Source organism: Magnolia sinica, chromosome 12 (genome assembly GCF_029962835.1).
Source record: "Magnolia sinica isolate HGM2019 chromosome 12, MsV1, whole genome shotgun sequence".
Taxonomy (NCBI): Eukaryota; Viridiplantae; Streptophyta; class Magnoliopsida; order Magnoliales; family Magnoliaceae; genus Magnolia; species Magnolia sinica.
This window is the reverse complement of record NC_080584.1, coordinates 31,409,858-31,424,162: the sequence shown is the minus strand read 5'-3', so window position 1 is coordinate 31,424,162 and position 14,305 is coordinate 31,409,858. Positions and strand designations below refer to the sequence as shown.

Sequence of the window (14,305 nt, the reverse complement as noted above, 5' to 3'; positions counted from 1 at the left end):
ATAAAGCATATACAATGTTCAAATGGGCCACACCATATAAAACAGTTGAATTGAACATCTACCGTTGAAAATTTCTTGAGGGCTACTTGGATGATTGGATCAAGCTTATATTAGTATTTTCCCTTCATCCACGTCTGTATCATCTTTTTAACGGTTTGGATGACCAATAAACATCACCGCAGAGGCGAAGAAAGGTTTCAACGGTGGAAATCAGTATCCCACGTCACCAAGCTCTGTGGACCCCACCATAATGCATGTGTTGTATCCATACCGTCCAACCATTTTTACAGCTCATTTTATGGCATGAAAAAAGGAATGATATAGATCTAAAGTACAAGTGGACCCATCACAGAAAACCGTTGAAGCAGTCACACCCACCGTTAAAATATTTATAGCGCACACCATGATGTATTTTTTTTAAATCCAACCTATTCGTAAGTTAACATACAGATAGATGAAGTGAAAACAAAAATATAAGCTTGATCAGAAACTTCTGTAGCCCCTGAGAAGTTTTGAATGGTGGATGTCACTGTCCCCACTGTTTTCTATGGTGGGGTCCACAGAGCTTGGTGACGTCAATTCAGTAGCGATTTGGCTACTGAACTTAGGGATCAACCCATTAAATTAGATGGGAAAACGGATGGACAGCGTGGATAGACTACATACATTAAAGGTGGTTCCAATTGAATTTACTGAGTACGATAAAAGCGTACTGTGTAAACCACCACAACGAAGGTTTCCCTTTCCATCTCCTTCACATGAAAATCGCAAGGGTTTTCATATGAAAATCGCGCCCGTCTTCTTCCATTTCCCTCTCCTTCATGCACGCAACGCTTCCAGACCCACCTTCTCTCGAGCCGAAAAAATCGAAGAAAGAGGGATACAGATACTTACCTGTCGAATGGCCCACCTCCGATCACCGCTACAGCCTACGGCTACAGGTACTCTCCGATTTCTCCTTCTTTTTTTTTTTCTAATTCAAATTTTTTCTGATTCTCCACAACCTGGCATGGTGGCTTTTTATTGTTGTGAGTTGTGGGTTGTTGGCTACAGTGGGACTCGTGAGTCCCCTGCAAAAGCACGGCTTGTCTGTTTGTCAATTTCCGACAATAATGGAGGCGGAAATACTGCGATATCGCACTATGTGGGTTGTATCGGCGATATCGATGATATATCGTGCGATATTGACGATAATATCGGCCGATATCTGGATTTTGGAATTTTCGGTATCTTTCCGGTGTTATCGGAGGAGTTTCATCTCGCTGGGGCCCGATACCGATAATATCGGCTGATAGTATCGATATTTCGAACACTGGCATTAGTAAGCCTATCATCCGAAATTCCGTTAGATTCAAAACTTAGTGTTGGTGAAGGGGATTACCCTTATCCAAGTATCTGAGTATCCCAGTTGGGCATCCATTTTTTTCTTTTCATTTTTTATTTTTCTTTTGGAGGATCCTTTTGTTTTATGAATGGTAACTCAAGCAATTTTATTGAATGTTCGAAACCAATCAAAGGAGGAAAAATTAGGCCAAATCATGGAGGAAGGGATGGTGAGGGATCATCCTTTCCTCGATTGTCTAGATAGATCAATCCAAGAGCCAGAGAGAATATACTCTATTGCAACCACAAAGGTGAAGCCCAATAGTCTAAGCTGTTGCCTTGCCCTTGACACCTAGGAATAACACTTTGAATTTGTATGATTGTTGAAAACCTTGTAATTACACACTTTACAAATCCACCAGATGATTGCCACGAGTGAGAGATTCCATAGCGCCCTTTCTGTTTTGCGTCATGCACCTTAACTCATCTCTTGTGGCTATCCATTCAAATGCTAGCACCCTTGGCAGGTTAGTATAGTGCTTGATCGATGCTGAAGTTGCATCCAGGCTGCCTCCATTCCTGCCCATGAGCTGATGGTAGAATGGCTTGACCATGAAATTTCCGGAGGTGTCAAATCTCCAATCCAATACTACCTGTCTTGATTTGATTGAGACAGAGCAACATGACAAATCCATTTTTTGAAGGATTGTAGATTTGTAGTATCATGGTTTGGGACATTGGACTCTGTTTCGTATCATGTGTTTCTTGCTTTTCATTGTGCAAGTTGCTTGAATAAACCATTATTTACAACTTCAATCGTTCACTTATCTCAGCTGCTTTTGAGTTTACTATCAATTTCTTTGTCCCTGGTTGGTCTTAGAACACCATATAATGCATATTAGAAATCCATTTTGATCAGGAGTGAGGCTATTGCATTACGTTTGGACTGCGATAAACTGGCAATGGAAGCAAATTTTGCCCGAGAGTGACTAGATAGCTTCACGAAAGAATTTGAGTGTCCGGTATATCATATTAATTAAATATCATTTTCTATTTAGTTTCTTAACACATGCCATGAATATCATGTCAGAGAGATGAAATGAATGAAGTACTAGCTAGAAATGTGGAGTTCTCACAGTTGATGGTTGACTACCAACGAAGACTTCGTGAAAGTGCTGATTCTTTGAGTGCCTGTGATGTGCTCCCACAGAAATTATCTATGGAGGTGATAATAACTTGAAACAATGATGTTGTTCACATTTGACTTCATGATATTCAAATTTTTTTCCCTACTACTCCTCAACAGGTGTCTGTTTTGAAACATGAAAAGGATATCCTGATGATTTCTGAAAAAAGAGCTTCCGATGAAGTTCGGAGTTTGTCAGAGAGAGTGCATTGTCTCCAGGTGGCGATAGTCCTATAAAGACATGCTCAACCATTTTTCTGTGTGATGCTTATTTTTTGTTGTTTGTTGTGCAGGCAACCTTGGACACAATTCACAGTGCTGAGGAGATTAGAGAGGTATGCTACTCTCTTTTTCTGTCCTTCGTCTTTATTTAGGGATCGGATTGGAATAATTGGAGTGGCCATGTTGTCATAACCAGACTTGGGCTAGACACATTTGTCATCGCTAAGAAGCGAGTTATGCTACTCTTTATTTATTTGTTGGTGTCTTTATCTAGAACATACCATCTCCATTAATTTCATTAGTAAATTGGCTCTATTCATGCCTATTGCAGGAAGCTAGGGCTATGGAAAGGAGAAAACATGAGGAGCATCTAAAATGAGTTGAAGTAAGCTTTCTTTTATCTGCTGATGATATATTTTGCTGTTTCTACTTTTCCTTTTTCGTTTTCTAATATAGTTTGCTCATGTTATAGTTTCTATTAGTCATGGGGTGCTCTTTGTACCCATAATGGGGTGTTTTGATTAGAAACTTAGAGAGGATAATTTGTTCAAGTGTTAATACATGCAATAATTTCTCATGTTTATAGTTGTGCATGCGTTCCATTGAAACAGTTCTTCTTAAGGTGTATATTGTTTAGCACTTCAAGTTAACTAAAATCAAGCTTTCCAGTATGTGTTAGATGCTGTTCTGTTGTAAGGTAATGAACTTATACTATTTTCTTGGGTTATCCCTTTCCTTTAATCTGCCTATCAGCCCTAGCCTCACTTTCAGTTCTAATTGTCCTACACTTTCACTTGATACCACTAAGTTTTTATGTTCACTTTTGTCCACCATCTCATTTTGTAATTTGCATGTGCATAAATGTGACCATGGCCATCTGGTTTGCCAAATGCGTATGGAGAAGACAAATGAATCGAATAGTTCTGCTATTTCTTGAATATATATTGTGAATCTATAGCATGGTATTAAAAAATGGTTACGCAATGGCTCTAACAACCATTAGGTAATGGTAATGGTGGCACCGACAATGCAGGGCTGTAATGGCTGTTCTAAAAAAGATGACTATAATGGGCTAATAATGGATGTAACGTGCCAATACAGGGCCATAACGGGTCCAATATGCAACCGATACATATTCCTCTCTCTCTCTCTCTCTCTCTCTCTCTCTCTCTCTCTCTCTCTCTCTCTCTCTCTCTCTCCCACTATAGGGCTGTATCATAACTATAGATATGAATATCGGTATCGTATCAGCTGATACAACCGTATTGTATACGTATTGACACAAAAACTAACCATATTGGCCTGTATCTAGTGTTTTAAATGTTGACGATATCAGCCAATATATCCCACGATATATCTTGTATACCACCTATGCGATACAAAACGCACAGGTAGTGCCTATATATATCCCACCTATTCGATCCAGTGAACATTTTCAATTTTCGATCCATATTTTTATTTTAAATCACACTAAACCAGTGTCAAATGGTTAAAAATCTATGATTCTTCGTGTTTTCCTTGAAAAATTATGGAATTGGAACTTAGATTTTGAGATTTGGGGGAGATGGGTCAAGTTGCGGAAAATTGAGAAAAAAAAAATCAAAATTTCTCAATTTCTCACAAATCAGTTGCGATCTTAGTATCCAAAAACAAAATTAAACATGTATGTAGCCTGATCTGGTGATTCTTCTTTTGCTTTTGAATGTATTGGTTTTGTTTCCATACATGTCTTCTTATGTTTATAAATTATATGAATATACTTGCATCAGTTCAGTTGGAAAACACATATATTAGAACCCCATACAAAGGAAAATGCTATTATAAGCACTTTTTTTTTTTGTAATATTTTGATTTCAAAGTGTGTATTGATGTCTTTTTCAACAATCCCTGAGGGCCTGTTTGGATGCCTGTAAGTTGGGTAAGTGGGAAGTGACTTACAAGGAAGTCACTTACAGGTGGTGTTTGGGGGAGAAAATTCACCTGTAAGTAACTTACAACCAATAAGTCACTTACAGGCAAATCTACCAAAAAACTACAGGGCGATGGGGGTGAGAAGTCACTTCCCTGTAAGCCACTTACAAGCTCAACGGTCAGATTTTTAAAAAGAGGGGAAGATGGAGAAACGCTCTCTCTCTCTCTCTCTCTCTCTCTCTCTCTCTCTCTCTCTCTCTCTCTCTCTCTCTCTGCAATCTCTCTCTGTCTGCAACGACCGCCCTCTCTCTCTACTCCTCCCAAAACGGTAGGGTTTGATCGCAATGTTTCCTTTTTTCTGCTTTGAAAACGGGAGTGGATTAGGTGTTACTCATACATAGGCATGCTCACCTGTGCATGTGTGCACATGCGCACCTTTCCACACATGTCATGGGCCTCTAATCCGAACGGTCCATGTGATGAAACATCCCATTAAACCTCCAGGGACTAATTTTCACCCTAATCTAAAACTCTGGTGGACCATAGAAAAGTGAAATGAAAATCAAGGGAGAAAACTGTTTTCTTTTGCCATGGCCCACGGAAGTTTTGGATCAATGTAAAAGTTGGGCCCTGGGGGTTTCATGGGGTGCTTCATCATGTAGACCATTCAAATTTTGGACTAACATCACGTATTATGAGTTCTCAAAATGTTCTCACAGGAACTTGTGCCAACTCGTGCGCAGCCGATCATTTTGACAAAAGGGATTGATCCACCGTGATTTATGTATTTGATCCACCCCATCCATCCATTTTAATAATAAACTCTGTGGATTGTTTAAAGTCTCATCAAATGGCTGGTTTGTTAGATGGAGGTTACCTTTATTCATGATCCATTCATTAGTTGGTCGCACCAGAAATATAATCTGGATCACTAGAAGGTGGGTGCACCTACATCGTATGCTACTTACATACAGTGTTTGAAATATTGATACTATTGGCCGATATTATCATTATCGCACCAATGCGAGACGATACACCCCCGACAACCCCCAAAAGATACCAAAAAATCCAAAATCCAGATATCGGTCGATATATAGTCGATATCGCACGATATATCGACGATATTGCGAGATTTCCTCTCCATTATTGTCGGAGATAAATGCACGGACAGTCACGTGTGGATTGTAGGGGACTCACGAGTCCGACTGTAGCTAACCACCCACAAACACCATAAAAAATCGGATCCGGGTTGTGGAGAATTAAATATATATATATATATATATTGAATTAGAAAAAAAAAAAAAAGAAATCGGAGAGTACCTGGCTGTAGCGGTGATCGGAGGTGGGCCATTCGACAGGTAAGTAGGATTTTCTTGCCATTTTCTTCAACTTTCTTCTTTCTCGGAGATTCCGGCGAGGAATCAGGCTGGATCGACGAACTGTGGCTTCCGGAACAAGATTTGAGGGACGAACCCTTGCATGCGTGAAAGACTCGGATCGGACTGCGTGGATGGCGATGAAAATGGAGAGGGAAAGTGCGAGAGGGGCGCGGATGGGGAAATCGGGATTGCGTACTGAGTTACTCAGTACGCTCTTATCGTACTGAGTAAACTCTGTAGGGCCCATTGTGCAGTTTGTTAGTTCATCCACGCTGTACATCCGTTTTTCCAGATCATTTTAGGGGTTGAGCCCAAAAATAAAATATATCAAAATCTCAAGTAGACCGTACTAAAGGAAACAGTGGAAGTATTGATTTCCACCATTGAAATATTTATAAGGCCTCCAATGATGTTTATTTGTCATCCAAACTGTTCATAATATCACAAAGACATGGATGAATGGAAAAAACAAATATCATCTTGATCTAAAACTTCTGTGGGCCCCCAAGAACTTTTCAACGGTAGACTTCAATTCAAACTGTTTCAGGTGGTGTGGTCCACTTGAGCTTTGGATATGATTAATTTTTCATTTAAAGCCCTGAAATTATATGATAAAACGGATGAACGGATTTGATAAAATGCGTGAATGACAGTGGGCCCCACAGTTTACTCAGTACACAGTGCGCAATCTGCTTTCGTGGATGGCTTGTCGTGGTGCGTGGTGCGTTACTGAATACGCTCTTATCGTACTCAGTAAACTCACTTGGGCCCACCTTCAATGTATGTGGTCCATCCACACCGTCCATCCGTTTTCCCATCTAATTTAAGGGTTGATCTCAAATTTTATAAAAATCTAAGATCATACCATAGGAAACAGTGGTGATACTGATTTCCACCGTTGAAACCTTTCTCCACTATTTTCTATGGTGGGGTCCACTCGAGCTCTGGATCTGACCCATTTTTTGGCTCATGCTATAAAATGATCTCTTCAAATGTATGGACGGTGTAGATATAAAAAATACATCATGGTGGGACCCATTTAACTTGGTGACGTCTTGTGCCCCGTCAGTGACGGGCGTTCATACGAGATTGCGTACTCAATACACTCTTATCTTACTGAGTAAACTCTGTTGGGCCCACCGTGATTACATGTGGTTTATCCACGCCGTCCATCCGTTTTTACTGATCATTTTAGATGTTGAGCCCAAAATTGAACCATACCACAACTCAAGTGGACCACATTACAGGAAACAGTGTTGAATGAATGTTGTAGGAGCCATAAAAGCTTTGGATCAACCTGATATTTATTTTTTCCCTTCATCTGGGTCTTTAGGACCCAATCAACAGATTGGATGTCAAATAAACAACACAGTGGGCCTTAGGAGGATTTTAATGGTGGATATCCAATCATTATTGTTTTCCTTTGGTGTGGTCCACCTGCGATTTATATCCCTATGATTTTTTGTATCAATCCCTAAAATGATCCGTAGAAATGGATGAACGGAATGAATGAAACAAATACATTATGGTGGGGCCCACAGAGCACCGACCACCAGCCATGAGGTCGATGTCAGGGGGACGCGGATTGCGTCCTACCCCCGCCCGGACGGTAATCCGTCTGGGCATGCCTCTGTGGGGCCCAAAGTGATGTAATTGCTTTATCCACACTGTTCATCGCTTTTCTCATATTATTTTAAGGTAAGAGATAAAAACTTAAGCCTATCCACAGCTCCAGTGGACCACATGAAAGGAAGCATCGCATAGCTTAAGACCCTATACAAAGGAAATTTATTATGTGCATCTTTTTTTTGAGATGTTATGATTTAAAAGTGTGTATTAAGGGCCTTTTTAACAATCCCCAAAGTTTCATTAAAAAATTCAACCATATCTCAATGTTTCCCCATGTTTCCCAAAAAGTGCGATAAACTATGCGATACAAACGATATATCCCGTGCGATAACGGATATGTATCTGTATCCCAAGGGTGTGATACATCGTGCGATACCAATATTTCGAACACTGCTTACATATTGTGTTGCTGCTGTCATTTAAGAACAAACTGCCAATTTACCTTAAAAAATTCATATGTTTTTTTCAAGTAAAAAACACTACGGAACGAGTGTATACTCATTTTAGGATGTGGTCCCAAAAATTAAGCTAATCCAAATCTCATGTGGACCCCACCACAGTGAACCCATGGGCTGTTTGCCTATTTCTAATGGTGAGGTCCACCTAAGATGGATTCTTTTTATACATTTATTTATTAATATACTAAGGTGGGCTGTATATGGATTCTTTTTTATGTATTTATTTATTAATATATTGAGGTGGGGCACACAGATCTTAACCTAATATGCTCCCTTGGATTCTTTTAATGCATTTATTGTTTAATTTTTATTTAATTATTTTCATGCATTTGGATTCTAAAAATGGGACGGTAATGATAATTCTGATTTTGTTATATATGGACCATTTATGCTTAATGGTATGTATTTCTTGACTTAATAATTCCTTAATTTTTTGATTTATTTGCAAAATGAATTCGGATTTCAAGATGGATTAATGTTTCTTGACTTATTAATGTTTTTAAGTTTCTTATCAATGCTTAAATTGAGTTATTGCTCCATATTATAGATATTTTGAATTCATGGGCCCAATTTTATGGCCCACTTGATAATTAGTTTGACCTAAAAATTAGCTTAAATATTCATCTTGATGGGCTTAATAAAATTACATATTTGATCCCATGCATTTTTATATGATCATAACATTTTGAAACAATTCCCTAATCCAAGTTCTGCTCGATGTGATTATACAATTTTTTACCCCAAACAGAAAAACTTACCTATAAGTGACTTACAGCTTACATCCAAACAGGTTACCTGTAAGTAACTTTCACCTGTAAGGTAAGTCACGTACAACTTAAAAGAACTTACAGGCATCCAAACAGGCCCTAAAGTACGTTTCAGATCCCAATTCTCCGAAATCTGTGTTGAAATCCATGCAATCTCTCACGTTCGTATGTCCCGTCTGCAGAGCGGTCCAAAACCCTTGTTTTCATCTCCGTCGGACGCGTCTGACCCCACCGATGCGTTAGAATCCTTCCCTACACCGTTGATTACTGACGGGAATCAAGGATTTGGCGGATCAGAGGTTTTCAAGACGGAGAATGTGGACATTCAGGTGGCCGTCGATTTACTGCTCGCCACTTGTTTCCAGGTCCTGAATTCTCCCAATGTTGATCTCTGATCGAAGAAGCTTCTGGATTGCCTGATCAAGAGCGCAATTGAGCCGTTGGATCGGCTGCCAAAAGAGCAGGACAGGTTTTACGGGCTTCTCCAAGCGAAGGTATGGATCAGATTACTCTGTGTTTTCATGTGGATCGTTTCGGTGTCAGTCGTCGTGGATCGAGATGCCCGAACTGGGACGGGATTTCCTTTGAACTGTTCGTACAAGTCGGAGCTCGAGGAGCGTCATCGCTCGTCTTCGCACGACACGTACCTACACCAGCTATATAGCTGGTGCGTGGTACACCAGCCAATTCGCTTTCGTAAGTAGGAGTCGTCGCAGATCTGGAAAAGCTCTGGACTTGTCGTTTTGATTTTAGACCCTTTCAAACAACTTTTATCTCCCTCCCTCTCTCTCTCTCTCTCTAGAAAATGGTAAAATCCTTCTTTCAAAACCCTAGATTTTAGTATGTTTTCCGTTCAATTATCGGAAATCAGATTCCGTTTGGTTCTCGTTTTTTCTTGATTTTTACTGATCTTGCGTGTTATGATCTATCCGTGTTGAAAAATCAGGATTCTGATTGTTCGATTTCGAAATTCTTCGGAAATCGTTGGGTCGGATCTCAGATTTTAGGGCTTACAGATTTGAATGTGGACCTCGAATTTGGATTTTTTTGATTTTACAAATTGAGGATTTGGGAATTTTAGGATTTTGGGAATCCAAGGATTTTTAAAATTAGGGATTTCACTCTCCAGATTCGAGAGAGCATGAGAAGGCACTCCAGATGCACCGTTTGGATTCCTGGGATGTAAGGTGAGCATGAGAAGGCACTCTAGATGCACCGTTTGGATTCCATGTAACTGGGATTATAATCTATCATTACATTTAATCACATTAGTTGTTGCCCATCAAGTGTTTGGAAAAATTCCTAAATCAGTAGCCATAGTATTTTTCTCAAAATTCTATATATTTTTTGTTCTGTTATTGGCTTTAATATAGTTTAATGCTGCTAGTTGAGTATTCATGCAGTTCTCTCTGGGGCAGAATCATGTTTCGTTCTGCAGGCTGGATATTGATATTCATCAGTATGATCCAAAATCTGGACATTTTTTATGCAACGACTTTTCTGCAGGTGCTTCGTAGTTATTATCTCGGCTACAAATCAGTCACACAAACACAAGATGATCATAAGTTCCCAATGTTTGCAGTAAGTTGCCTGCCTTAAAATTCACAAATTCAATGGATACAAATCAATATTATAGATCTGGAAATTATCTCCTATAAAAGGGTATTAAAAAGTAGAAAAAGAGAAGATTATTGTTCACTTGAAGGTAAATTAGAAACTTTTATTATGAAGGAAAAATAAAGAACAAGGTTTGTAGCTACACCTACTTGAAGTTGATTATTAGCAAAGTGCTACCAATAGCAACCCATTAGCCATCACTCTTGTAATGTCATCATCATCTTAGCATTTCCCCTAGCAATTTTGAATGGCAGATTGAGAAAAGTTTTAGGATCAACTCCCGACCAGTTACCAACCTTCCTCTTTTTACTGGGCTCATTGGACAGGCTATGCTCGCTTTGATAACACCCACATGCCAATAAAGTCTCACTGGGTATTGACCCAGAGCGTAACTTCACATGCATGCCTCAAAGGGAAAATAAACGGTTAGGGTGATGGAGGAGCAGTTGTTAGGCAAACTGCTAGGCACGAAGCACTAACACACATGATAGGTCATATTTGAGTAGTTGCCTGCTCAAACAGTCATTACTTCTTTTCATATACTTAAAAATCATTGCTTAGTATTGATCCTTTAGGGAAAAAAAGTGAAGTATGAAAAGTTTTAATGCCTTCAATTGCTGACAAGAAGCCCTGTCCCAAAGCATAATTCAAAGTGGGAGCAACACCTAGTTACAAGGTTTGTGCAACTATTGGTGCCAATACAGGCAGATGTATCATTTCCTAAGTCGTTGCTTCGTTAAGTAGCAGTTTCTAAAAAATTAATTGAGAGCAACAATTAAGCAATCTGTAAGATAAATATTATCAAGAAATAGTTAATAACACAATAGGAAATTAACTCATTGATATTTTTACTAACTCATATTTTCTTTTTTTACAATCATCATGTTAGACTTGTTTTTTTACTCTCTTCCAATTTTCTGTTTGATTTTTTATGTCCAGCGATACAGGTTCATCGACGAAAGAATTCCATTGATGCATTGCTTGCCAAATAGGCTGTCCTTGCACCCCAAATGACAGCCAAGGTGAAAGGCCTGAGATATGTTTCACAAATATTCGGTATGTGATTTGCACTAATCATGGCTCACCAATTCGTATATAATGTATTTTATAAGTAGGGACTAATTCTCTTTGATTTCATCACAGATTCAAATATTAAAGAACCTGAGATGCAGATTGGTTTACTCACCAAAGTAAAACATGTGGCCCACATAGGGTGGGATGGCCCCTCTGTAAATGCCCCAATTTGGGTTAGTTCTTAAGATTTTTATTCAAATGCATTAAGGCTTTTTGATGAATAATGAATGCTTCTATGTGTGAATTATACGTTGGGCCTCACCCCATTGATCCAATGGTTAGGATCATCTGATGGCCGGGATCAATAAGCATGTGCATTGATTGGAGGGGCAGATAAGCAAGTTTAGCTTAAGATGCAATGATTTCAATTTTCTTTTCTTTCTTCTAAATTACGTAGATGAGTGAGTATAGATCATCGCCTGAATTTTCATCTGCGACATTGGATACGGACTCTCTGACTAAATCTGCATGTCAAGGTTTGTTTTTCTTCGTTTTCTTTTCATGGTTTTGCCACTATGCAACGCACGTGCTAAAATGGGCCATCTGTGAGACATTGTGCCGTTCATTGGTGAGGCCCATTGTGCATGTGATCTGAACATCAATTTCATTATTATTATTTTTTAAAATTCTAAGTTCTAAATTCAGCTTCTCAACTACCAATTTCATTTCCGTAAACTATTCTTGCAGTTTCTTGCTTATGTCTTTCTCAAGTTGTTTTCCTGAAATCATGGTATCTGTTTTGATGATGGAGTGACCCTACAAGATGGATTGGATGTTATACACAACATGGGGCATGCCATCTGTATTCACCACGCTGACATATGTTTCCTGCCCTAGATACCATGATTTTGGTAACCCAAGAGACCTCTTTGCTGAAAGATTATAAGAGGTACATGGAACTAGCAAGTTGTTTTCCTATTGTCTTCTATGAATAAAATGCACCTTTTTGCTTGATTACTCACTTTTTTATAGAAATAAAGGTAGGTGTTGAACGGGGTTTCTGCATGTAATCCTTGTGGCTGTTGTGAACCGTTTGGGCTTTTGGTTCCAGGTTACTGAGAGAAAATGCAATGAAGTTTTTGATGGATGACATGTACAGAAACCCTGGGCCTCTTCAATTTGATGGCCTGGGCTCAGATGCCAAGTCTGTCACCACCCTGTGTGTTGAAGGTCAGGACTACATAGGCCGGATAAAGAAGCTGCAGGAGTATCTCGAAAAGGTCCTTTGTTGTTCCTATCGCTGTTGTTTAGTTATACGCATTGTTTTCTTAATTTTATTTCATCTGGATCAGAAAGGGGGAAACAAAATCCCATAGCGGATGATGAGTGGCATGCCTAAATGCATGTGAGTTGTGACAGTTATGATGTATCTCCTAAATGCATGTGAGTTGTGACAGTTATCTCAATGTCAAAATAATCAAATCTGTCCAATGCCTCTCCAGGATTCTTCATGGGGTATTCATACCCTGTAACAACATTGGAACTTTAGCAAACTAGAGTTTAAAGATGTGATTTTGTACTGCTATAATATTAGAATTGTGTGCACTATGCATACTTCCAGACCTATGTACATTATATGTGCTGCTAGATCTCCTGTCGGTACTAATTTCTTCCAGGATTCTATTTTTCTTATAAGCCTATACTATGCACAATGGTGCCACTGCTCATGATACTACATGGGTTGCAGATGCACATTACCTCTGAACGTCTTCACAAACAGTCGGTGGGTAATACACCTCTTGCATATATACACTGGATGAACAGTCAGATCACCACCGGAAGAGTGCACCCGGCTTCTGCTGTTGCTGGCTGTGCTAAAAAAGCTTGCGTGATTCTGTTTCTTGATTTTTAGTATGAAATTGATGCATTTTTAATGATTTCTGTCAGGCGACTTTCCCTGGTTTATGGCTGTCCGACATAACGCCCGATTCATACAATGTTCCTGAAGTTCATGAGTCTTGAAAGGTAACTCCTTTTCCTTTAAGAATTTTTTTTTTTTGCAGCTAGTTTGATTTTTTGTTTTAAATGATATGATTAGAGGTAGTCTATGATGTTTGATGCAACAAAACAGGAAGTGTGCTAGAGTACACTCTTGCTTTTACTAGTGCTGCATTGGATAGATGTCGTTGCAAATGGAGTGCAGTTCCAAGGACAGGATTCATTGACATTACAACTTCAAAGGACTTTATCATGTTTTTAGTGGCCTTCAATTTGTAAGTTGCAACCTTGACAGATCTCTTAAGTTGTGATAGAAAGGCCTTGTACGAATATTTTTCAGCTCTTATGGAGCCATGGGATGGACCTGCACTTATATCATGTAAAGTTGGTGCTGGAACTGCTTCATGCTTTAATGATTCTGTATGTGACATGAGCATTTTGAACCTATATTTATTGTATAAATGCAGTTACAGATGGCTGCTATCTTAGAGCAACAGTGGACCGGAATGGATTGTGCCCCGGTCGCTTTTACATCACACGTAGTGGACACGTGATCATGGCCAGTAAGGTCGGTGTTGTAGACATCTGCTAGAAGATGTGGCTAGGAAAGGAAGACATATGATCGGTCCAGAAGGGGACCTCACCGAAACAGTTCATGTGGAAAGCTAGGAAAGGAAGACGTTTGTAGTTTGTTTTGAAAACTTTAAATAGACCATTAATTGTTTTGTTGATATTGTGCTGATTGTTATCTTGATGAATGTTAAATGGGTGAAATATGAGGTTCAATCATTTGTTGATTAT

General features: G+C 39.2%; 1 protein-coding gene and 1 long non-coding RNA gene across 25 annotated transcripts in view; one reads left to right on the top strand and one right to left on the bottom strand.

The window, feature by feature from the left end:
• The window catches only part of LOC131221185 (nuclear-pore anchor-like), a 33,211-nt gene extending 18,976 nt beyond the window's left edge, over positions 1–14,235 (top strand). The window contains exons 1-11 of one of the 24 annotated variants that reach the window (XR_009159085.1): positions 2,414–2,548; positions 2,630–2,728; positions 2,803–2,844; positions 3,063–3,116; positions 10,294–10,456; positions 11,432–11,548; positions 11,636–11,739; positions 12,278–12,786; positions 13,454–13,531; positions 13,638–13,779; positions 13,972–14,235. Coding sequence is in view for 1 of the 24 variants with exons in the window: in XM_058216353.1 (XP_058072336.1) it covers positions 2,243–2,312 (70 nt within the window). In the remaining 23 variants the exon portion in view is untranslated. Of the gene's footprint in view, positions 1–2,242; positions 2,346–2,413; positions 2,549–2,629; positions 2,845–3,033; positions 3,117–8,938; positions 10,457–11,431; positions 11,549–11,635; positions 11,740–12,277; positions 12,787–13,453; positions 13,532–13,604; positions 13,780–13,971 lie in introns of those variants that run through there. The other 23 variants (XR_009159069.1, XR_009159090.1, XR_009159072.1 and 20 more) reach the window with 23 other exon arrangements.
• Positions 4,622–14,305, bottom strand: part of LOC131221188 (uncharacterized) — a 76,232-nt gene continuing 66,548 nt past the window's right edge. Inside the window, exon 2 of the long non-coding RNA XR_009159091.1 lies at positions 4,622–4,711. This is a non-coding gene — a long non-coding RNA (uncharacterized LOC131221188). The remainder of the gene's footprint in view (positions 4,712–14,305) is intronic.